Source organism: Physella acuta, unplaced genomic scaffold (genome assembly GCF_028476545.2).
Source record: "Physella acuta isolate Inbredline_101_S28 unplaced genomic scaffold, ASM2847654v3 ptg001245l, whole genome shotgun sequence".
Classification (NCBI taxonomy): Eukaryota; Metazoa; Mollusca; class Gastropoda; family Physidae; genus Physella; species Physella acuta.
In genome coordinates, this window is record NW_026732761.1 from 201,177 (window position 1) to 227,506 (window position 26,330).

At 38.3% G+C, this 26,330-nt stretch overlaps 1 protein-coding gene across 4 annotated transcripts in view; it reads left to right on the plus strand.

Moving 5' to 3' along the window:
- The window catches only part of LOC131957454 (dnaJ homolog subfamily C member 13), a 128,725-nt gene that overhangs the window by 87,565 nt on the left and 14,830 nt on the right, over window positions 1-26,330 (plus strand). For 3 of the 4 annotated variants that reach the window (XM_059322277.1, XM_059322278.1, XM_059322280.1), the window contains exons 40-50: window positions 3,576-3,749; window positions 6,358-6,384; window positions 9,594-9,707; window positions 10,221-10,337; window positions 10,425-10,478; window positions 13,142-13,268; window positions 14,683-14,774; window positions 15,158-15,257; window positions 18,331-18,405; window positions 22,887-23,087; window positions 25,686-25,767. In XM_059322277.1, the coding sequence (XP_059178260.1) occupies window positions 3,576-3,749; window positions 6,358-6,384; window positions 9,594-9,707; window positions 10,221-10,337; window positions 10,425-10,478; window positions 13,142-13,268; window positions 14,683-14,774; window positions 15,158-15,257; window positions 18,331-18,405; window positions 22,887-23,087; window positions 25,686-25,767 (1,163 nt within the window). The remainder of the gene's footprint in view (window positions 1-3,575; window positions 3,750-6,357; window positions 6,385-9,593; window positions 9,708-10,220; window positions 10,338-10,424; window positions 10,479-13,141; window positions 13,269-14,682; window positions 14,775-15,157; window positions 15,258-18,330; window positions 18,406-22,886; window positions 23,088-25,685; window positions 25,768-26,330) is intronic. The other variant, XM_059322279.1, reaches the window with a different exon arrangement.

Below are 26,330 nucleotides of genomic sequence, written 5' to 3' on the forward strand. Positions count from 1 at the left end.
CTTTTTGTGCTGCAAAGGTTACACTTTTTGTGCTGCAAAGGTTACACTTTTTGTGCTGCAAAGGTTACACTTTTTGTGCTGCAAAGGTTACACTTTTTGTGCTGCAAAGGTTACACTTTTTGTGCTGCAAAGGTTACACTTTTTGTGCTGCAAAGGTTACACTTTTTGTGCTGCAAAGGTTACACTTTTTGTGCTGCAAAGGTTACACTTTTTGTGCTGCAAAGGTTACACTTTTTGTGCTGCAAAGGTTACACTTTTTGTGCTGCAAAGGTTACACTTTTTGTGCTGCAAAGGTTACACTTTTTGTGCTGCAAAGGTTACACTTTTTGTGCTGCAAAGGTTACACTTTTTGTGCTGCAAAGGTTACACTTTTTGTGCTGCAAAGGTTACACTTTTTGTGCTGCAAAGGTTACACTTTTTGTGCTGCAAAGGTTACACTTTTTGTGCTGCAAAGGTTACACTTTTTGTGCTGCAAAGGTTACACTTTTTGTGCTGCAAAGGTTACACTTTTTGTGCTGCAAAGGTTACACTTTTTGTGCTGCAAAGGTTACACTTTTTGTGCTGCAAAGGTTACACTTTTGTGCTGCAAAGGTTACACTTTTTGTGCTGCAAAGGTTACACTTTTTGTGCTGCAAAGGTTACACTTTTTGTGCTGCAAAGGTTACACTTTTTGTGCTGCAAAGGTTACACTTTTTGTGCTGCAAAGGTTACACTTTTTGTGCTGCAAAGGTTACACTTTTTGTGCTGCAAAGGTTACACTTTTTGTGCTGCAAAGGTTACACTTTTTGTGCTGCAAAGGTTACACTTTTTGTGCTGCAAAGGTTACACTTTTTGTGCTGCAAAGGTTACACTTTTTGTGCTGCAAAGGTTACACTTTTTGTGCTGCAAAGGTTACACTTTTTGTGCTGCAAAGGTTACACTTTTTGTGCTGCAAAGGTTACACTTTTTGTGCTGCAAAGGTTACACTTTTTGTGCTGCAAAGGTTACACTTTTTGTGCTGCAAAGGTTACACTTTTTGTGCTGCAAAGGTTACACTTTTTGTGCTGCAAAGGTTACACTTTTTGTGCTGCAAAGGTTACACTTTTTGTGCTGCAAAGGTTACACTTTTTGTGCTGCAAAGGTTACACTTTTTGTGCTGCAAAGGTTACACTTTTTGTGCTGCAAAGGTTACACTTTTTGTGCTGCAAAGGTTACACTTTTTGTGCTGCAAAGGTTACACTTTTTGTGCTGCAAAGGTTACACTTTTTGTGCTGCAAAGGTTACACTTTTTGTGCTGCAAAGGTTACACTTTTTGTGCAGCAAAGGTTACACTTTTTGTGCTGCAAAGGTTACACGTTTTGTGCTGCAAAGGTTACACTTTTTGTGCAGCAAAGGTTACACTTTTTGTGCTGCAAAGGTTACACTTTTTGTGCTGCAAAGGTTACACTTTTTGTGCTGCAAAGGTTACACTTTTTGTGCTGCAAAGGTTACACTTTTTGTGCTGCAAAGGTTACACTTTTTGTGCTGCAAAGGTTACACTTTTTGTGCTGCAAAGGTTACACTTTTTGTGCTGCAAAGGTTACACTTTTTGTGCTGCAAAGGTTACACTTTTTGTGCTGCAAAGGTTACACTTTTTGTGCTGCAAAGGTTACACTTTTTGTGCTGCAAAGGTTACACTTTTTGTGCTGCAAAGGTTACACTTTTTGTGCTGCAAAGGTTACACTTTTTGTGCAGCAAAGGTTACACATTTTGTGCTGCAAAGGTTACACTTTTTGTGCAGCAAAGGTTACACTTTTTGTGCTGCAAAGGTTACACTTTTTGTGCAGCAAAGGTTACACATTTTGTGCTGCAAAGGTTACACTTTTTGTGCAGCAAAGGTTACACTTTTTGTGCTGCAAAGGTTACACTTTTTGTGCAGCAAAGGTTACACTTTTTGTGCTGCAAAGGTTACACTTTTTGTGCAGCAAAGGTTACACATTTTGTGCTGCAAAGGTTACACTTTTTGTGCAGCAAAGGTTACACTTTTTGTGCTGCAAAGGTTACACTTTTTGTGCAGCAAAGGTTACACATTTTGTGCTGCAAAGGTTACACTTTTTGTGCAGCAAAGGTTACACTTTTTGTGCTGCAAAGGTTACACTTTTTGTGCAGCAAAGGTTACACTTTTTGTGCTGCAAAGGTTACACTTTTTGTGCAGCAAAGGTTACACATTTTGTGCTGCAAAGGTTACACTTTTTGTGCAGCAAAGGTTACACTTTTTGTGCTGCAAAGGTTACACTTTTTGTGCAGCAAAGGTTACACATTTTGTGCTGCAAAGGTTACACTTTTTGTGCAGCAAAGGTTACACTTTTTGTGCTGCAAAGGTTACACTTTTTGTGCAGCAAAGGTTACACTTTTTGTGCTGCAAAGGTTACACTTTTTGTGCAGCAAAGGTTACACATTTTGTGCTGCAAAGGTTACACTTTTTGTGCAGCAAAGGTTACACTTTTTGTGCTGCAAAGGTTACACTTTTTGTGCAGCAAAGGTTACACATTTTGTGCTGCAAAGGTTACACTTTTTGTGCAGCAAAGGTTACACTTTTTGTGCTGCAAAGGTTACACTTTTTGTGCAGCAAAGGTTACACTTTTTGTGCTGCAAAGGTTACACTTTTTGTGCTGCAAAGGTTACACTTTTTGTGCTGCAAAGGTTACACATTTTGTGCTGCAAAGGTTACACTTTTTGCGCTGCAAAGGTTACACTTTTTGCGCTGCAAAGGTTACACTTTTTGCGCTGCAAAGGTTACACTTTTTGTGCTGCAAAGGTTACACTTTTTGTGCTGCAAAGGTTACACTTTTTGTGCTGCAAAGGTTACACTTTTTGTGCTGCAAAGGTTACACTTTTTGTGCTGCAAAGGTTACACTTTTTGTGCTGCAAAGGTTACACTTTTTGTGCTGCAAAGGTTACACTTTTTGTGCTGCAAAGGTTACACTTTTTGTGCAGCAAAGGTTACACTTTTTGTGCTGCAAAGGTTACACTTTTTGTGCAGCAAAGGTTACACATTTTGTGCTGCAAAGGTTACACTTTTTGTGCTGCAAAGGTTAGACTTTTTGTGCTGCAAAGGTTACACTTTTTGCCTTCAGTACAAATCAAAATCGCCATTAGTTTAAATTAGTGGATCTTTAGTTGGTTGTTTTATATTAAGGTCGAGGGGCCAATGTGGTCTTCTAACAAATATATATATAATATATGTTAATACAATTGATTTCTTTAACAACACTTGCTGGAGAAACCATACATTATACGTTAATACAATTTATTTTTTTATTAAGGGCTAAACAGTCAGGTTGAACATCCTTCCCATTCGCGTTGGCAAAAATAATCAAATGGTCAGAAGGTGCTTGACAAATCAAAATGTTGATTTTACAGAAAGTGGCTATTTCTAGTATCTATTTCAGGAAGTGGCTAACTACTTCAAGTATCTATTTCAGAAAGTGGCTAATTACTTCAATTATCTATTTCAGGAAGTGGCTCACTACTTCTAATGTCTATTTCAGGAAGTAGCTAACTACTTCAAATATCTATTTCAAGAAGTGGCTAACAACTTCAATTATCTATTTCAGGAAGTGGCTAACTACCTAGCTAAGATGAGTGTAATTGCATGTGGGAGACTTGCAGGATTCTTCAGTAATGAAAGTGAGCTGAGCACTCCAGACAATCCATCAGTGAAGAAGTCCTTATATTCACTTCTGACCCCGTACCTGGCCAGAAAACTGTCCAATGAAAGTCCTGTTGAAGTATGTTAATTCCTTATATTCACTACTGACCCCCAGAAAATTGTCCAATGAAAGTCCTGTTGAAGTATGTTAATTCCTTATATTCACTACTGACCCCCAGAAAATTGTCCAATGAAAGTCCTGTTGAAGTATGTTAATTCCTTATATTCACTACTGACCCCCAGAAAATTGTCCAATGAAAGTCCTGTTGAGGTATGTTAATTCCTTATATTCACTACTGACCCCCAGAAAATTGTCCAATGAAAGTCCTGTTGAGGTATCTTAATTCCTTATATTCACTACTGACCCCCAGAAAACTGTCCAATGAAAGTCCTGTTGAGGTATGTTAATTCCTTATATTCACTTCTGACCCCGTACCTGGCCAGAAAACTGTCCAATGAAAGTCCTGTTGAAGTATGTTAATTCCTTATATTCACTACTGACCCCCAGAAAATTGTCCAATGAAAGTCCTGTTGAAGTATGTTAATTCCTTATATTCACTACTGACCCCCAGAAAATTGTCCAATGAAAGTCCTGTTGAGGTATGTTAATTCCTTATATTCACTACTGACCCCCAGAAAATTGTCCAATGAAAGTCCTGTTGAGGTATCTTAATTCCTTATATTCACTACTGACCCCCAGAAAACTGTCCAATGAAAGTCCTGTTGAGGTATGTTAATTCCTTATATTCACTTCTGACCCCGTACCTGGCCAGAAAACTGTCCAATGAAAGTCCTGTTGAAGTATGTTAATTCCTTATATTCACTACTGACCCCCAGAAAACTGTCCAATGAAAGTCCTGTTGAGGTATGTTAATTCCTTATATTCACTTCTGACCCCGTACCTGGCCAGAAAACTGTCCAATGAAAGTCCTGTTGAAGTATGTTAATTCCTTATATTCACTACTGACCCCCAGAAAATTGTCCAATGAAAGTCCTTTTGAAGTATGTTAATTCCTTATATTCACTACTGACCCCCAGAAAATTGTCTAATGAAAGTCCTGTTGAGGTATCTTAATTCCTCATATTCACTACTGACCCCCAGAAAATTGTCCAATGAAAGTCCTGTTGAGGTATCTTAATTCCTTATATTCACTACTGACCCCCAGAAAATTGTCCAATGAAAGTCCTGTTGAAGTATGTTAATTCCTTATATTCACTACTGACCCCCAGAAAATTGTCCAATGAAAGTCCTGTTGAGGTATCTTAATTCCTTATATTCACTACTGACCCCCAGAAAATTGTCCAATGAAAGTCCTTTTGAAGTATGTTAATTCCTTATATTCACTACTGACCCCCAGAAAATTGTCCAATGAAAGTCCTGTTGAAGTATGTTAATTCCTTATATTCACTACTGACCCCCAGAAAATTGTCCAATGAAAGTCCTGTTGAAGTATGTTAATTCCTTATATTCACTACTGACCCCCAGAAAATTGTCCAATGAAAGTCCTGTTGAGGTATCTTAATTCCTTATATTCACTACTGACCCCCAGAAAATTGTCCAATGGAAGTCCTGTTGAGGTATGTTAATTCCTTATATTCACTACTGACCCCCAGAAAATTGTCCAATGAAAGTCCTGTTGAGGTATGTTAATTCCTTATATTCACTACTGACCCCCAGAAAATTGTCCAATGAAAGTCCTGTTGAAGTATGTTAATTCCTTATATTCACTACTGACCCCCAGAAAATTGTCCAATGAAAGTCCTGTTGAAGTATGTTAATTCCTTATATTCACTACTGACCCCCAGAAAATTGTCCAATGAAAGTCCTTTTGAAGTATGTTAATTCCTTATATTCACTACTGACCCCCAGAAAATTGTCCAATGAAAGTCCTGTTGAGGTATCTTAATTCCTTATATTCACTACTGACCCCCAGAAAATTGTCCAATGAAAGTCCTGTTGAAGTATGTTAATTCCTTATATTCACTACTGACCCCCAGAAAATTGTCCAATGAAAGTCCTTTTGAAGTATGTTAATTCCTTATATTCACTACTGACCCCCAGAAATTTGTCTAATGAAAGTCCTGTTGAGGTATCTTAATTCCTTATATTCACTACTGACCCCCAGATAATTGTCCAATGAAAGTCCTGTTGAAGTATCTTAATTCCTTATATTCACTACTGACCCCATATCTGGCCCAAAAATTGCTCAACTGTTTAAACTGGTTGGTTTAACTGTCTAGTCATTGTTTGACCTGTGTAGTTATGGTTTAACTGGCTAGAGCTGATTTAACTGTCTAGTCATGGTTTAACTGTCTAGTCATGATTTAACTGTCTAGTCATGGTTTAACTGTCTAGTCATGGTTTAACTGTCTAGTCATGGTTTAACTTGCTGGTCATGGTTTAACTGTCTAGTCATGGTTTAACTTGCTAGAGCTGATTTAACTGTCTAGTCATGGTTTAACTGTCTAGTCATGGTTTAACTTGCTGGTCATGGTTTGACTGTCTAGTCATGGTTTGACTGTCTAGTCATGGTTTGACTGTCTAGTCATGGTTTAACTGTCTAGTCATGATTTAACTGTCTAGTCATGGTTTAACTGTCTAGTCATGGTTTAACTGTCTAGTCATGGTTTAACTGTCTAGTCATGGTTTAACTGTCTAGTCATCTGTACTTGCTGTTTGTTTTCAGTGTGGTGCAGGCAGTAGGGCTGAGTGGGTAAGATATCACTATTGTCACATTCATTGTGTCATTAGATATCACTATTGTCACATTTATGTAGAGAATGCTAGCCTTTTGCTTTGTGTCATTAGATATCACTATTGTCACATTTATGTAGAGAATGCTAGCCTTTTGCTTTGTGTCATTAGATATCACTATTGTCACATTCATTGTGTCATTAGATATCACTATTGTCACATTTATTTAGAGAATGCTTTTTGCTTTGTGTCATTAGATATCACTATTGTCACATTTATTGTATCATTAGATATCACTATTGTCACATTCATTGTGTCATTAGATATCACTATTGTCACATTCATGTAGAGAATGCTAGCCTTTTGCTTTGTGTCATTAGATATCACTATTGTCACATTTATTGTATCATTAGATATCACTATTGTCACATTTATTGTATCATTAGATATCACTATTGTCACATTAATTGTGTCATTAGATATCACTATTGTCACATTCATGTAGAGAATGCTAGCCTTTTGCTTTGTGTCATTAATACATCTATCTTATATATTTTTATCTATAATAATAGTTTCACTTTCTGTGTGTATCTCTCTATCTGTAGGGAATGCTATAGAGAAACATAAGGAAAGTAAAAACATTCATTTCCATATGAAAAACAAAATGTGACGTCACATGGAACATATAGTAGGAAATATTCTAAAGCCGAAAAAATACACACAATAAAATGATGTAATTAATTCTAGAGTAAACATTGAATTAAAAAGCCAATGTAGAAAAAACACACAATAGTAATTGCGTCATGGAGCTTATATAATAAAAAAACTGACATTACTGCCTAATTCATGTGTCTAATCTTAAAAGTGTTGTGCGTGCAGAGTTTCTTTCATGCATCTCTGTTCGTCCTTTGAAATATTCGGGGGTGGGGGGTGGACCGAATTTTCTTGGACACTGGTACAAATATATACTTTCTATATAAATTGTATTTCGTTAAGGGGACATGCTTCAAGGGGTGGGGTGGGGGGGAGGGGGTGAGAGTCAGCTCAAAGAAACTCTGACTTTTGTCAGGTTTGATCTTATGTGCAAGGTTTAGGGGTATGACTAAAGAAATGCTGAATCTAGATAAAAATCAGTTTTTAATCAAATAAATTTCCATTTCTGTCTAAATTACCGGATCGGGTTGGATTAATTTCCTTTTATGGTTTAATTTCTGAATCCGTTAAAACTACAGATTCCAAATAAAGTTCTTTTCTTTAATTCAATTTTGTTTCCTGTAAAATTTACAGTTATGATTAAATTTTTATTTTTGGTCAAAGTTATTGTTCCTGGAAAATTTCCTTTTGAAGTGTCCGGTTCTGGTAAATGTTTGGGCTGAGGTTGAATTTCCAATTTCTGTAAAATTCAAAACCAGTTTCCTCTTGAAGTGTCGTGGAGATATTATTACTGTTTAATGTCAGTTTCCTCTTGAAGTGGCGTGGAGATATTAGTACTGTTTAATGTCAGTTTCCTCTTGAAGTGTCGTGGAGATATTATTCCTGTTTAATGTCAGTTTCCTCTTGAAGTGTCCTGGAGATATTAGTACTGTTTAATGTCAGTTTCCTCTTGAAGTGTCGTGGAGATATTAGTACTGTTTAATGTCAGTTTCCTTTTGAAGTGGCGTGGAGATATTATTACTGTTTAATGTCAGTTTCCTCTTAAAGTGTCCTGGAGATATTATTACTGTTTAATATCAGTTTCCTCTTAAAGTGTCCTGGAGATATTATTACTGTTTAATGTCAGTTTCCTCTTGAAGTGTCCTGGAGATATTATTACTGTTTAATGTCAGTTTCCTCTTGAAGTGTCCTCGAGATATTATTACTGTTTTTGTTTAATCTTTGGTTTAAACTGAGGTTAAGGTGGGGATTTTGGTTTCAGTTTAGAGAAGAAGAAAAACACTATCAACCTAGCAGCCGTTCTATTTCCTCCTCAACCGGCCGATCATCTAGTTAATAGCTTTTGCTTTTGCTATTGACACATTATAAATATTGTAACAGTTATGTAGAAAACAGTAGCCTTTTGCTTTGTGCCATTAATACATTCATAAATATTGTAACAGTTATGTAGAGAAGGCTAGCCTTTAGCATTTCGCCAGACTAGAATTGTATTTAGCCTTGTATTCTTTAGTTCCACATTGAACATATGTGAGAGTAGGATAGGCTAGGGTAAAGTATGCTAGAGTAGGATAGGCTAGGGTAAAGTATGCTAGAGTAGGATAGGCTAGGGTAAAGTATGCTAGAGTATATGTGAGAGTAGGATAGGCTAGGGTAAAGTATGCTAGAGTAGGATAGGCTAGGGTAAAGTATGCTAGAGTATATGGTAGAGTAGGATAGGCTAGGGTAAAGTATGCTAGAGTATATGGTAGAGTAGGATAGGCTAGGGTAAAGTATGCTAGAGTAAATGGTAGAGTAGGATAGGCTAGGGTAAAGTATGCTAGAGTATATGGTAGAGTAGGATAGGCTAGGGTAAAGTATGATAGAGTATAGAGTTGGATAGGCTAGGTTAAAGTATGCTAGAGTAGGATAGGCTAGGGTAAAGTATGCTAGAGTATATGGTAGAGTAGAGTAGGCTAGGGTAAAGTATGCTAGAGTAGGATAGGCTAGGGTAAAGTATGCTAGAGTAGGATAGGCTAGGGTAAAGTATGCTAGAGTAGGATAGGCTAGGGTAAAGTATGCTAGAGTAGGATAGGCTAGGGTAAAGTATGCTAGAGTAGGATAGGCTAGGGTAAAGTATGCTAGAGTAGGATAGGCTAGGGTAAAGTATGTTACATTAAGCTGACAAAAAAGCTTGACTGAACATAAATGCTGAGTACTTGAAAAAAATATCACCTAACTTCTTATTTGTTTCAAGAGCTGGATACAATGAATAATTCAGCCTAAATGTAGCATTTTTCTAACAGTTAAACTGATTTATATTTTGCATGTTTTCTAACAGTCAAACTGATTTATATGTTGCATGTTTTCTAACAGTTAAACTGTGAACTATAGATTGCATGTTTTCTAACAGTTAAACTGATTTATATATTGTATGTTTTCTAACAGTTAAACTGTGATTTATGTTTTGCATCTTTTTTGTGAACAAGGAATGCTTGTAGAGCACCAATAAAAGCAAATAGAAATGCTAAGTTTGTAGCAGTGTAACCACTTTTAACTAACCCTAACCCTGACCCAAAGATTTGCTGTTTGTTTCAGCTGTTGAAAATTTTAAACAGCAATACAGAAAATCCATACCTGATGTGGGACAATGGTACAAGAGCACAGCTATGTGAATACCTTGGTGACCAACAGCAAAATATTATCAAAACTGTGAGTTCTTTATTAGCAACATTGGACTCAAATCTAGATCAATCACAAAATACTAGTAGCATAATATCAAAAACATTACAGTAAATATACAGAATACAAATTTGTAAAAAAGATAAAGTTTAGTTTAAGTAAATAAATCTGCTGAGTTGGTGTATTGTTGTAAAGTGTCCTGTTGTAATATTGTAAAGTTGTGTTGTTGTAAAGTGTCCTTTTGTGTTGTTGTAAAGTGTCCTGTTGTGTTGTTGTAAAGTGTCCTGTTGTGTTCCTGTAAAGTTGTGTTGTTGTAAAGTGTCCTGTTGTGTTGTTGTAAAGTGTCCTGTTGTGTTCCTGTAAAGTTGTGTTGTTGTAAAGTGTCCTGTTGTGTTGTTGTAAAGTGTCCTTTTGTGTTGTTGTAAAGTTGTGTTGTTGTAAAGTGTCTTGCAGTGTTATGTAAAGTGTCCTGTTGTGTTCCTGTAAAGTTCTCTGCTGTGTTTGTGTTAAGTCTTATATTTAAAGGCAAGAATCTGTCCTTAGGGTGAGTGTGATCCCAGCTATGGAGCCACCTTTGTTTTTGAAATACACAGCAAAGAACTGATAGTTGGAGAGATATTTGTCAGGATCTTCAATGAACAACCTACTTTTGTTCTTGAGGTACTGTTGCCAGAGGTCTATTTGTTAAGACTTAAGTCTCCTGGGCTATCATAATTAGTTGAAACACTGCTTCATTTCTCTTTTCAGAATCCCAAGGGCTTTACCATAGATCTACTGGACTTTCTAGGGTCACAAGCTCAGGTTTGTTAAAGCAATCATTTTGTCTCCATCTTGTTTAGGATCAGCTTGTTGTCTAGTGTTTGGGTTTGTGGCTCTTCATTTCTCCGATGTAGCTGTGCCACTGCCTCAGTGGGTATGGCAGTGGAGGTCTCCTGCATGGGTTGAGTGCAGAACAGACTCTTTGTTGTTAACAAATCTTGATAGAATACCAACAGAACAGACTCTTTGTTGTTAACAAATCTTGATAGAATACCAACAGAACAAACTCTTTGTTGATAACAAATCTTGATAGAATACCAACAGAACAGACTCTTTGTTGTTAACAAATCTTGATAGAATACCAACAGAACAGACTCTTTGTTGTTAACAAATCTTGATAGAATACCAACAGAACAAACTCTTTGTTGATAACAAATCTTGATAGAATACCAACAGAACAGACTCTTTGTTGTTAACAAATCTTGATAGAATACCAACAGAACAAACTCTTTGTTGTTAACAAAACTTGATAGAATACCAACAGAACAGACTCTTTGTTGTTAACAAATCTTGATAGAATACCAACAGAACAGACTCTTTGTTGTTAACAAATCTTGATAGAATACCAACAGAACAGACTCTTTGTTGTTAACAAAACTTGATAGAATACCAACAGAACAGACTCTTTGTTGTTAACAAATCTTGATAGAATACCAACAGAACAGACTCTTTGTTGATAACAAATCTTGATAGAATACCAACAGAACAGACTCTTTGTTGTTAACAAATCTTGATAGAATACCAACAGAACAGACTCTTTGTTGTTAACAAAACTTGATAGAATACCAACAGAACAAACTCTTTGTTGTTAACAAATCTTGATAGAATACCAACAGAACAGACTCTTTGTTGTTAACAAATCTTGATAGAATACCAACAGAACAAACTCTTTGTTGTTAACAAATCTTGATAGAATACCAACAGAACAGACTCTTTGTTGTTAACAAATCTTGATAGAATACCAACAGAACAGACTCTTTGTTGTTAACAAATCTTGATAGAATACCAACAGAACAGACTCTTTGTTGTTAACAAATCTTGATAGAATACCAACAGAACAGACTCTTTGTTGTTAACAAATCTTGATAGAATACCAACAGAACAAACTCTTTATTGTTAACAAATCTTGATAGAATACCAACAGAACAAACTCTTTGTTGTTAACAAATCTTGATAGAATACCAACAGAACAGACTCTTTGTTGTTAACAAATCTTGATAGAATACCAACAGAACAGACTCTTTGTTGTTAACAAATCTTGATAGAATACCAACAGAACAGACTCTTTGTTGTTAACAAATCTTGATAGAATACCAACAGAACAGACTCTTTGTTGTTAACAAATCTTGATAGAATACCAACAGAACAAACTCTTTATTGTTAACAAATCTTGATAGAATACCAACAGAACAGACTCTTTGTTGTTAACAAATGAATCACACTATAATGTGCACAGTGTAGACATCCTGATTACAAAGGCTGTGACTCATTACAACGGGGTTTATAGCCATCCTGATTGTGACAGATGACAATGGGGTTTATAGCCATCCTGTGTACTCAGATGTTGGGAGTTTGACCACGTCAGTCACAATGAAACTTATGAAACAGCCTAGACATCTAATTTCAGTTTAATTTAAATTGTCTTCACATTGTTTCACATACCTGCTTGTCTCTACTTTCAATGCTTAGATTTCTTGTACTTGAACTAGTCCATATAGAAATGGTTACCCTTCATTTGGTCTCTACTTTCAATGCTTAGATTTCTTGTACTTGAACTAGTCCATATAGAAATAGTTACCCTTTATTTGGTCTCTACTTTCAATGCTTAGATTTCTTGTACTTGAACTAGTCCATATAGAAATGGTTACCCTTTATTTGGTCTCTACTTTCAATGCTTAGATTTCTTGTACTTGAACTAGTCCATATAGAAATGGTTACCCTTCATTTGGTCTCTACTTTCATTTTACTGATGCTTAATATGGAGATGTCTATGACATAAATGATGGTAGTGCACTGATAAGGAAAGTTCTATATTTAGCATACCAGAGTGCCTACCAAATAAATAGTGAAAACCCTAGTAAGCACATATTGAATTCTTCTATAGCACCAACAGGTTAGCTAGTCTGTCAACAAAAATAAAAAAATAAACATGGACATAGCTACATCTATCAATAAAAACAATCATTAATTTGTGATGCCACAATAGAATCTCTATGATCTCATCATTAAGAATAGTTTATAAGTGAAATATTACATTTTAAAAATAAAATATTGTTTGGTTTTTATTGTGATTATTAATTGTTGTGTATTGTTATACTTGATAGATATTGCCCTGAATGTTTAAACAATGTAATTTCTATTAAATTTTAAAGAAAAATGATTGTATAGAACAGACTAAACTGACTTTTAATAAATCAATTGTAAAAAACCTTTCCAACAGCAAGCTTTTAAATGCACTGAAAAAAGAAAATAAAACTAGTTTGTTTTCTTTCATAAAAGCTTTGCTTACTTTTGAGATAATTACATATTTTAGTGGTCTACTTAGTGTTATCAATTCTATTTCATGTTTTTTATATTGTCTAATGTTTGTCTAATTAAAGTTTGTTGTAAAAAGGTGTATGATCAAAATGTAATTTTTTTCTCAGTATCTCCATTCTCTACTGATGCTGCAACAACAACAGCTAGCCAGCCCGTCAACTGACCATTTAACTAGACTTGCTCAGATAGAGATGGCTCTTGAGGCTTTGAGAAACATCATTAAGGCCAGTCCAGGTCAGTGCGGCAAGCCAACAGTTGGACGCTGTGGTCAGGGCACTTGACACTGTTGTCACACAAGGCACTTGACACTGTTGTCAGGACACTTGACACTGTGGTCAGGGCACTTGACACTGTTGTCAGGGCACTTGACACTGTTGTCACACAGGGCACTTGACACTGTTGTCACACAGGGCACTTGACACTGTTGTCAGGACACTTGACACTGTGGTCAGGGCACTTGACACTGTTGTCACACAGGGCACTTGACACTGTTGTCACACAGGACACTTGACACTGTTGTCACACAGGGCACTTGACACTGTTGTCAGGACACTTGACACTGTGGTCAGGGCACTTGACACTGTTGTCACACAGGGCACTTGACACTGTTGTCACACAGGACACTTGACACTGTTGTCACACAGGGCACTTGACACTGTTGTCACACAGGGCACTTGACACTGTTGTCACACAGGGCACTTGACACTGTTGTCAGGACACTTGACACTGTGGTCAGGGCACTTGACACTGTTGTCACACAGGGCACTTGACACTGGACACTGTGGGGTGGGTCTAGTTGACTGGACACTGTGGGGTGGGTCTAGTTGACTGGACACTGTGGGGTGGGTCTAGTTGACTGGACACTGTGGGGTGGGTCTAGTTGACTGGACACTGTGGGATGGGTCTAGTTGACTGGACACTGTGGGGTGGGTCTAGTTGACTGGACACTGTGGGGTGGGTCTAGTTGACTGGACACTGTGGGGTGGGTCTAGTTGACTGGACACTGTGGGGTGGGTCTAGTTGACTGGACACTGTGGGGTGGGTCTAGTTGACTGGACACTGTGGGGTGGGTCTAGTTGACTGGACACTGTGGGGTGGGTCTAGTTGACTGGACACTGTGGGGTGGGTCTAGTTGACTGGACACTGTGGGGTGGGTCTAGTTGACTGGACACTGTGGGGTGGGTCTAGTTGACTGGACACTGTGGGGTGGGTCTAGTTGACTGGACACTGTGGGGTGGGTCTAGTTGACTGGACACTGTGGGGTGGGTCTAGTTGACTGGACACTTTGGGGTGTGTCTAGTTGACTGGACACTGTGGGGTGGGTCTAGTTGACTGGACACTTTGGGGTGGGTCTAGTTGACTGGACACTGTGGGGTGGGTCTAGTTGACTGGACACTGTGGGGTGGGTCTAGTTGACTGGACACTGTGGGGTGGGTCTAGTTGACTGGACACTGTGGGGTGGGTCTAGTTGACTGGACACTGTGGGGTGGGTCTAGTTGACTGGACACTGTGGGGTGGGTCTAGTTGACTGGACACTGTGGGGTGGGTCTAGTTGACTGGACACTGTGGGGTGGGTCTAGTTGACTGGACACTGTGGGGTGGGTCTAGTTGACTGGACACAAGACTTAAACCATTTACTCCCTTACAGGTGTAGAAATCCAATGTATCGGCCACTTTAAACTGTTGTTTGCTCTGCTACGGATGGAGGAGTTTTCTAGACTACAACAGTTCACTATAGAGGTTAGTGGTGGTCACACTATAGAGGTTAGTGGTGGTCACACTTTAGAGGTTAGTGGTGGTCACACTATAGAGGTTAGTGGTGGTTAGACTATAGAGGTTAGTGGTGGTCACACTATAGAGGTTAGTGGTGGTCACACTATAGAGGTTAGTGGTGGTCACACTATAGAGGTTAGTGGTGGTCACACTATAGAGGTTAGTGGTGGTCACACTATAGAGGTTAGTGGTGGTCACACTGTAGAGGTTAGTGGTGGTTAGACTATAGAGGTTAGTGGTGGTCACACTATAGAGGTTAGTGGTGGTTAGACTATAGAGGTTAGTTTCCATTGAATAGCTTGTACCTAGCCTACAAGTATTGAATGTGTAATATCTTGTGGATTCTCCAGGTAATCAATTGTGTCACAGCCAACCAAGAATGTGTCAAAGATATTGCAGCATCTGAGGTGCTTGGCTACCTACTCTTTTCATTACAAAGTGTTCCATCCTGTAAGTTCTTTATATCTAGTTGTATCATGTCAGTTCTGTGTGTCCAGTTGTATCATGTCAGTTCTGTGTGTCCAGTTGTATTGTGTCAGTTCTTTGTTCAGTTGTATTGTGTCAGTTCTGTGTGTCCAGTTGTATCATGTCAGTTCTGTGTGTCCAGTTGTATTGTGTCAGTTCTGTGTGTCCAGTTGTATTGTGTCAGTTCTGTGTGTCCAGTTGTATTGTGTCAGTTCTGTGTGTCCAGTTGTATTATGTCAGTTCTGTGTGTCCAGTTGTATTGTGTCAGTTCTGTGTGTCCAGTTGTATCATGTCAGTTCTGTGTCCAGTTGTATCATGTCAGTTCTGTGTGTCCAGTTGTATTGTGTCAGTTCTGTGTGTCCAGTTGTATTGTGTCAGTTCTTTGTCCAGTTGTATCATGTCAGTTCTGTGTGTCCAGTTGTATCATGTCAGTTCTGTGTGTCCAGTTGTATTATGTCAGTTCTGTGTGTCCAGTTGTATTGTGTCAGTTCTGTGTGTCCAGTTGTATCATGTCAGTTCTGTGTCCAGTTGTATCATGTCAGTTCTGTGTGTCCAGTTGTATTGTGTCAGTTCTGTGTGTCCAGTTGTATTGTGTCAGTTCTTTGTCCAGTTGTATCATGTTAGTTCTGTGTGTCCAGTTGTATCATGTCAGTTCTGTGTGTCCAGTTGTATCATGTCAGTTCTGTGTGTCCAGTTTTATCTTGTCAGTTCTGGTTGTCCAGTTGTATCATGTCAGTTATGTGTGTCCAGTTGTATTGTGTCAGTTCTGTGTGTCCAGTTGTATCATGTCAGTTCTGTGTGTCCAGTTGTATCATGTCTGTTCTGTGTGTCCAGTTGTATTGTGTCAGTTCTTTGTCCAGTTGTATCATGTCAGTTCTGTGTGTCCAGTTGTATCATGTCAGTTCTGTGTGTCCAGTTGTATTATGTCAGTTCTGTGTGTCCAGTTGTATTGTGTCAGTTCTGTGTGTCCAGTTGTATCATGTCAGTTCTGTGTCCAGTTGTATCATGTCAGTTCTGTGTGTCCAGTTGTATTGTGTCAGTTCTGTGTGTCCAGTTGTATTGTGTCAGTTCTTTGTCCAGTTGTATCATGTCAGTTCTGTGTGTCCAGTTGTATCATGTCAGTTCTGTGTGTCCAGTTGTATCATGTCAGTTCTGTGTGTCCAGTTGTATTGTGTCAGTTCTGTGTCTCCAGTTGTATCATGTCAGTTCTCTGTGTGTCCAGTTGTATCATGTCAGTTCTCTGTGTGTCCAGTTGTATCATGTCAGTTCTGTGTGTCCAGTTGTATTATGTCAGTTCTGTGTGTCCAGTTGTATCATGTCAGTTCTGTGTGTCCAGTTGTATTATGTCAGTTCTGTGTGTCCAGTTGTATCATGTCAGTTCTGTGTGTCCAGTTGTATTGTGTCAGTTCTGTGTGTCCAGTTGTATTGTGTCAGTTCTGTGTGTCCAGTTGTATCATGTCAGTTCTGTGTGTCCAGTTGTATCATGTCAGTTCTGTGTGTCCAGTTGTATCATGTCAGTTCTGTCTCCAGTTGTATCATGTCAGTTCTGTGTGTCCAGTTGTATCATTTCAGTTCTGTGTGTCCAGTTGTATCATGTCAGTTCTGTGTGTCCAGTTGTATCATGTCAGTTCTGTCTCCAGTTGTATCATGTCAGTTCTGTGTGTCCAGTTGTATCATGTCAGTTCTGTGTGTCCAGTTGTATTGTGTCAGTTATGTGTGTCCAGTTGTATTGTGTCAGTTCTGTGTGTCCAGTTGTATCATGTCATGTTACCTGCTATGTCCTAAGCCCAGTTGTAACATGTCATGTTACCTGCTATGTCCTAAGCCCAGTTGTATCATGTCATGTTACCTGCTATGTCCTAAGCCCAGTTGTATCATGTCATGTTACCTGCTATGTCCTAAGCCCACTTGTATCATGTCATGTTACCTGCTAGTCCTAAGCCCAGTTGTATCATGTCATGTTACCTGCTATGTCCTAAGCCCACTTGTATTATGTCATGTTACCTGCTATGTCCTAAGCCCAGTTGTATCATGTCATGTTACCTGCTATGTCCTAAGCCCACTTGTATCATGTCATGTTACCTGCTATGTCCTAAGCCCACTTGTATCATGTCATGTTACCTGCTATGTCCTAAGCCCACTTGTATCATGTCATGTTACCTGCTATGTCCTAAGCCCAGTTGTATCATGTCATGTTACCTGCTATGTCCTAAGCCCACTTGTATCATGTCATGTTACCTGCTATGTCCTAAGCCCAGTTGTATCATGTCATGTTACCTGCTATATCCTCAGCCCACTTGTATCATGTCATGTTACCTGCTATGTCCTGAGCCCAGTTGTATCATGTCATGTTACCTGCTATATCCTAAGCCCACTTGTATCATGTCATGTTACCTGCTATGTCCTGAGCCCAGTTGTATCATGTCATGTTACCTGCTATGTCCTAAGCCCAGTTGTATCATGTCATGTTACCTGCTATGTCCTAAGCCCATTTGTATCATGTCATGTTACCTCCTATATCCTAAGCCCAGTTGTATCATGTCATGTTACCTCCTATATCCAAAGCCCAGTTGTATCATGTCATGTTACCTCCTATGTTCTAAGCCCTGTTGTATCATGTCATGTTACCTGTTATGTTCTAAGCCCAGTTGTATCATGTCATGTTACCTGCTATATCCTAAGCCCAGTTGTATCATGTCATGTTACCTGCTATGTCCTAAGCCCAGTTGTATCATGTCATGTTACCTCCTATATCCTAAGCCCAGTTGTATCATGTCATGTTACCTGCTATGTCCTAAGCCCAGTTGTATCATGTCATGTTACCTCCTATATCCTAAGCCCAGTTGTATCATGTCATGTTACCTCCTATATCCTAAGCCCAGTTGTATCATGTCATGTTACCTCCTATGTTCTAAGCCCTGTTGTATCATGTCATGTTACCTGTTATGTTCTAAGCCCAGTTGTATCATGTCATGTTACCTGCTATATCCTAAGCCAAGTTGTATCATGTCATGTTACCTGCTATGTTCTAAGCCCTGTTACTTGAATGTGTTTACAGGTCGTCTTCTAACATTAGACAGCCTGTTTGCTCTCATGTCCAACACTAAAATTGTCAAGGAAGCCATGACCAAAGGTAATGATTGAACTGTAACCAATGGCCAAAGGTAATGATTGAACTCTAACAATGGCCAAAGGTAATGATTGAACTGTAACCAATGGCCAAAGGTAATGATTGAACTCTAACCAATGGCCAAAGGTAATGATTGAACTCTAACCAATGGCCAAAGGTAATGATTGAACTCTAACCGATGGCCAAAGGTAATGATTGAACTCTAACCAATGGCCAAAGGTAATGATTGAACTCTAACCAATGGCCAAAGGTAATGATTGAACTCTAACCAATGGCCAAAGGTAATGATTGAACTCTAACCAATGGCCAAAGGTAATGATTGAACTGTAACCAATGGCCAAAGGTAATGATTGAACTCTAACAATGGCCAAAGGTAATGATTGAACTGTAACCAATGGCCAAAGGTAATGATTGAACTCTAACCAATGGCCAAAGGTAATGATTGAACTCTAACCAATGGCCAAAGGTAATGATTGAACTCTAACCGATGGCCAAAGGTAATGATTGAACTCTAACCAATGGCCAAAGGTAATGATTGAACTCTAACCAATGGCCAAAGGTAATGATTGAACTCTAACCAATGGCCAAAGGTAATGATTGAACTCTAATCAATGGCCAAAGGTAATGATTGAACTCTAACCAATGGCCAAAGGTACTGATTGAACTCTAACCAATGGCCAAAGGTACTGATTGAACTCTAACCAATGGCCAAAGGTAATGATTGAACTCTAACCAATGGCCAAAGGTAATGATTGAACTCTAACCAATGGCCAAAGGTAATGATTGAACTCTAACCAATGGCCAAAGGTAATGATTGAACTCTAACCAATGGCCAAAGGTAATGATTGAACTCTAACCAATAGCCAAAGGTAATGATTGAACTCTAACCAATGGCCAAAGGTAATGATTGAACTCTAACCAATGGCCAAAGGTAATGATTGAACTCTAACCAATGGCCAAAGGTAATGATTGAACTCTAACCAATGGCCAAAGGTAATGATTGAACTCTAACCAATGGCCAAAGGTTATGATTGAACTCTAACCAATGGCCAAAGGTAATGATTGAACTCTAACCAATGGCCAAAGGTAATGATTGAACTCTAACCAATGGCCAAAGGTAATGATTGAACTCTAACCAATGGCCAAAGGTAATGATTGAACTCTAACCAATGGCCAAAGGTAATGATTGAACTCTAACCAATGGCCAAAGGTACTGATTGAATCCTAACCCATTGCCAAAGGTAGTGAGTGAATCCATATATCAAGCCATCACTTCCGTATATCATGTCATCACCTCAATATCATGTCATCACTTCCATATATCATGTCATCACTTCCATATATCATCTCACCTCCATATATCATGTCATCACTTCCATATATCATGTCATCACCTCCATATATCATGTCATCACTTCCATATATCATGTCATCACTTCCATATATCGTGTCATCACTTCCATATATCGTGTCATCACTTCCATATATCATGTCATCACTTCCATATATCATGTCATCACTTCCATATATCGTGTCATCACCTCCATATATCATGTCATCACCTCCATATATCATGTCAACACTTCCATATATCATGTCATCACTTCCATATATCATGTCATCACTTCCATATATCATGTCATCACCTCCATATATCATGTCATCACTTTCATATATCATGTCATCACTTCCATATATCATGTCATCACCTCCATATATCATGCCATCACCTCCATATATCATGTCATCACTTCCATATATCATGTCATCACTTCCATATATCATGTCATCACTTCCATATATCATGTCATCACTTCCATATATCATGTCATCACTTCCATATATCATGTCATCAATTCCATATGTCGTGTCATCACTTCCATATATCATGTCATCACTTCCATATATTGTGTCATCACTTCCATATATTATGTCATCACTTCCATTTATCAAGTCATCACCTCCATATATCATGTCATCACTTCCATATATCATGTTATCACTTCCATATATTGTTTCATCACTTCCATATATAGTGTCATCACTTCCATATATCATGTCATCACCTCCATATATCATGTCATCACCTCCATATATCATGTCATCACTTCCATATATCGTGTCATCACTTCCATATATCATGTCATCACTTCCATGTATCGTGTCATCACTTCCATATATCATGTCATCACCTCCATATATCATGTCATCACTTCCATATATCGTGTCATCACTTACATATATCGTGTCATCACTTCCATATATTGTGTCATCACCTCCATATATCATGTCATCACCTCCATATATCATGTCATCACTTCCATATATCATGTCATCACTTCCGTATATCATGTCATCACCTTCGTATATCATGTCATCACTTCCATATATCATGTCATCACTTCCATATATCATGTCATCACTTCCATATATCATGTCATCACCTCCATATATCATGTCATCACTTTCATATATCATGTCATCACTTCCATATATCATGTCATCACTTCCATATATCATGTCATCACCTCCATATATCATGTCATCACTTCCATATATCCTGTCATCACTTCCATATATCATGTCATCACTTCCATATATCATGTCATCACTTCCATATATCGTGTCATCACTTCCATATATCGTGTCATCACTTCCATATATCATGTCATCACTTCAATATATTGTGTCATCACTTCCATATATCGTGTCATCACCTACATATATCATGTCATCACTTCCATATATCATGTCATCACTTCCATATATCGTTTCATCACTTCCATATATCGTGTCATCACTTCCATATATCGTGTCATCACCTCCATATATCATGTCATCACCTCCATATATCATGTCATCACTTCCATATATCATGTCATCACTTCCATATATCATGTCATCACCTCCATATATCATGTCATCACCTCCATATATCATGTCATCACTTCCATATATCATGTCATTACCTCCATATATCATGTCATCACCTCCATATATCGTGTCATCACCTCTATATATCGTGTCATCACTTCCATATATCATGTCATCACCTCCATATATCATGTCATCACTTCCATATATCATGTCATCACCTCCATATATCATTTCATCACTTCCATATATCATGTCATCACCTCCATATATCATGTCATCACCTCCATATATCATGTCATCACTTCCATATATCATGTCATCACTTCCATATATCATGTCATCACCTCCATATATCATGTCATCACTTCCATATATCATGTCATCACTTCCATATATCATGTCATCACTTCCATATATCATGTCATCACTTCCATATATCGTGTCAGCGCCTCCATATATCATGTCATCACTTCCATATATCATGTCATCACTTCCATATATCATGTCATCACTTCCATATATCATGTCATCACTTCCATATATCATGTCATCACTTCCATATATCATGTCATCACTTCCAATTGACCTGTCACTTTACAAATGACCTTTACCTTATGATCACGTTGCTTGATCGACCTACTTGACCCTATAAACAGATTACTTGACCTATAACCTTGACCCTATAAACAGATTACTTGACCTATAACTTGACCCTATAAACAGATTACTTGACCTATAACCTTGACCCTATAAACAGATTACTTGACCTATAACTTGACCCTATAAACAGATTACTTGACCTATAACCTTGACCCTATAAACAGATTACTTGACCTATAACCTTGACCCTATAAACAGATTACTTGACCTATATCTTGACCCTATAAACAGATTACTTGACCTATAACCTTGACCCTATAAACAGATTACTTGACCTATAACTTGACCCTATAAACAGATTACTTGACCTATAACTTGACCCTATAAACAGATTACTTGACCTATAACCTTGACCCTATAAACAGATTACTTGACCTATAACCTTGACCCTATAAACAGATTACTTGACCTATAACTTGACCATATAAACAGATTACTTGACCTATAACCTTGACCCTATAAACAGATTACTTGACCTATAACCTTGACCCTATAAACAGATTACTTGACCTATAACCTTGACCCTATAAACAGATTACTTGACCTATAAACAGATTACTTGACCTATAACCTTGACCCTATAAACAGATTACTTGACCTATAACCTTGACCCTATAAACAGATTACTTGACCTATAACCTTGACCCTATAAACAGATTACTTGACCTATAACCTTGACCCTATAAACAGATTACTTGACCTATAACCTTGACCCTATAAACAGATTACTTGACCTATAACCTTGACCCTATAAACAGATTACTTGACATATAACTTGACCCTATAAACAGATTACTTGACCTATAACCTTGACCCTATAAACAGATTACTTGACCTATAACCTTGACCCTATAAACAGATTACTTGACCTATAACTTGACCCTATAAACAGATTACTTGACCTATAACCTTGACCCTATAAACAGATTACTTGACCTTATGAACAGGTTGCCTGATCTACCTGCTTGACCTTTTCTGCAACTCCACCAACCCAGCTGTGAGAGAGAAAACAGCCGAGCTGTTTGCAAAAATGTTGTCTGACAAGTTGGTTGGGCCAAAAGTCAGGATTTTGCTGGCCAAGTTTTTGCCTTCCATTTTCATGGACGCCATGAGAGATTCACCTGAAGCCGCAGTTCATATGTTTGAAGGTAGGTTTATATAGAAACCTCTTTCAGGGTAGGTTTTTACATAACCTGTGTTAAGGTAGGTTTTTATATAAACCTATTTCAAGGTAGGTTTTTACATAAACCTTTTGCTGGGTAGGTTTTTACATAAACCTGTTTAATGGTAGGTTTTTACATAAACCTTTTTCTGGGTAGGTTTTTACATAAACCTTTTTCAGGGTAAGTTTTTACATAAACCTATTTCAAGGTAGGTTTTACATAAACCTTTTTCAGGGTAGGTTTTTACATAAACCTGTTTAAGGGTAGGTTTTTACATAAACCTTTTTCAGGGTAGGTTTTTACATAAACCTTTTTCAGGGTAGGTTTTTACATAAACCTTTATACCTACATGATTCCACTGTAGCCCCACCCATGTATACAAGAAATTCCGTGCAGCGTCAAAACAACCATTGACAAACAGCCCCGACATAAAAGCCCCGTCAAATTGATCCCCTCAAAAGGGCCAGTGACAAATGAACCCTGACAAATAGGCTCCCAACATATAGGCTCCAGTCAATTTGGCTCTCGACAAAACAGCTCCTTTCAATACCACTCCTGACTAATAGGCTACCATAATTTTGGCTTCTGACTAAAAGGCCCCTGTCAATATGGTTTCCATTGAGACTAAGTCTCCCCAGCGAAACGTCCGCATTGAATATGACACCTGCCAGTGGGATCCCTTCATCAATACTCTTTAGTGTTAGCTTATCAACACTGTTAAGTAGTACAACTAATGCATCTCTTGTTCGGCAGGTCTTAATGTTTTATTATTATATCTAGTATAAGAAATAGTATGCTTTAAATTTTCAAGGGTCATCTAGCTATGACCTCCATAAAGAGTCAGTTGTTCCAGCTCAGTGTGTAGGGAGAGAGGTTCACGCTGTACATTCCTACCTGCAGTATGGAGAGAGGTTCACGCTGTACATTCCTACCTGCAGTATGGAGAGAGGTTCACGCTGTACATTCCTACCTGCAGTATGGAGAGAGGTTCACGCTGTACATTCCTACCTGCAGTATGGAGAGAGGTTCACGCTGTACATTCCTACCTGCAGTAGGGAGAGAGGTTCACGCTGTACATTCCTACCTGCAGTATGGAGAGAGGTTCACGCTGTACATTCCTACCTGCAGTAGGGAGAGAGGTTCATGCTGTACATTCCTACCTGCAGTATGGAGAGAGGTTCACGCTGTACATTCCTACCTGCAGTATGGAGAGAGGTTCACGCTGTACATTCCTACCTGCAGTATGGAGAGAGGTTCACGCTGTACATTCCTACCTGCAGTATGGAGAGAGGTTCACGCTGTACATTCCTACCTGCAGTATGGAGAGAGGTTCATGCTGTACATTCCTACCTGCAGTATGCTTGTAGGTTATCAAAACAAAATGTCTTTATCCTGTAAACATAATGTATATCATACATTTACACTTCCTTGCTCACTTTTAGGCAACAGATCTTTACTGTTGTAAATTACACATTATCAAAATTTTTAAATTGGTGGAATTTAGCTGTTAAGGGCTTGATTTGTTTGTTTAATTGGGGAGCCGGATGTTTTCCCAAAAGACACTTTCCCGAATGCCGTTTGTCCAAAGGCCGATTTTCCGAATGGACTCTTGCCTGAATGTTTAGTAAAACATGAAAAAAGATTTGATACAGGCATTTAAAAGAGGTTATAGTGATAGTGGTTTTAGGACAAAATGGTTACTTTTATGCCAATAGTATTAGTAGTCATATGATTCATTTTGTCTGGAGCCAATATGTCATGAGTCATTTATCGGGAGTAAATGTGTTGTGAGCCCTTTTGTCTGGAGCCCATTTGTGGAGGGCCTTTATGTTGGGAGCCCATTTGTCGGAAGTCTTTATGTCGGGAGCCCATTTGTCAGGAGCCAATCTGTCCTGAACATATTTCTCTGAAGACAATATGTCAGGAGTCCATTTGTTGGAAACCTATATGTCACGTGTCACTATGAAGGGAGCCCATTTGACGCGAGCCAATGTTGGGGCCATTTTGACGGGACTATTTTGACTGGATTGTTTTGTCGGGGGTCATATTGACTGGACCATTTTGTCTCGGGTCATTTTGACCGTGCACCAAGAAATGTCCCACCTATGTATACAAGAAATGCCCCACCTATGTATACAAGAAATGCCCCACCTATGTATACATGGAATGCCCCACCCGCCCATACACAAGAAATGCCCCACCTATGTATACAAGAAATGCCCCACCTATGTATACATGGAATGCCCCACCCGCCCATACACAAGAAATGCTCCATCCATATACAAAAAATACCCCACCTATGTATACAAGAAATGCCCCACCTATGTATACAAGAAATGCCCCACCTATGTATACAAGAAATGCCCCACCTATGTATACAAGAAATGCCCCACCTATGTATACAAGAAATGCCCCATCTATGTGTACAAGAAATGCCCCACCTATGTATACAAGAAATGCCCCACCTATGTATACAAGAAATGCCCCACCTCTGTATACATGGAATGCCCCACCCGCCCATACACAAGAAATGCCCCATCCATATACAAAAAATACCCCACCTATGTATACTCTCATCAACAGGTTCTCATGAAAATCCAGAGCTCATATGGAATGATGACGCCAGAGAAAAAGTTTGTAACACAGTGAAAAATTTAAGGCAAAAGTAAGTTTAGTTTAGTCAGACTTTCATACTTTTACTTCTTTTTTTTTCATATAAAATTGTATCGAGTGATTGTTGTATCAGGTGATTGTTGTATCAAGTGATTGTTGTATCAGGTGATTGTTGTATGAAATGATTGTTGTATAAAATGATTGTTGTATCAAGTGATTGTTGTATCAGGTGATTGTTGTATCAAGTGATTGTTGTATCAGGTGATTGTTGTATCAAGTGATTGTTGTATGAAATGATTGTTGTATCAAGTGATTGTTGTATCAAGTGATTGTTGTATCAGGTGATTGTTGTATCAAGTGATTGTTGTATCAGGTGATTGTTGTATCAGGTGATTGTTGTATCAGGTGATTGTTGTATCAAGTGATTGTTGTATCAGGTGATTTTTGTATCAGGTGATTGTTGTATGAAATGATTGTTGTATAAAATGATTGTTGTATCAAGTGATTGTTGTATCAGGTGATTGTTGTATCAAGTGATTGTTGTATCGAGTGATTGTTGTATCAGGTGATTGTTGTATCAGGTGATTGTTGTATCAGGTGATTGTTGTATGAAAT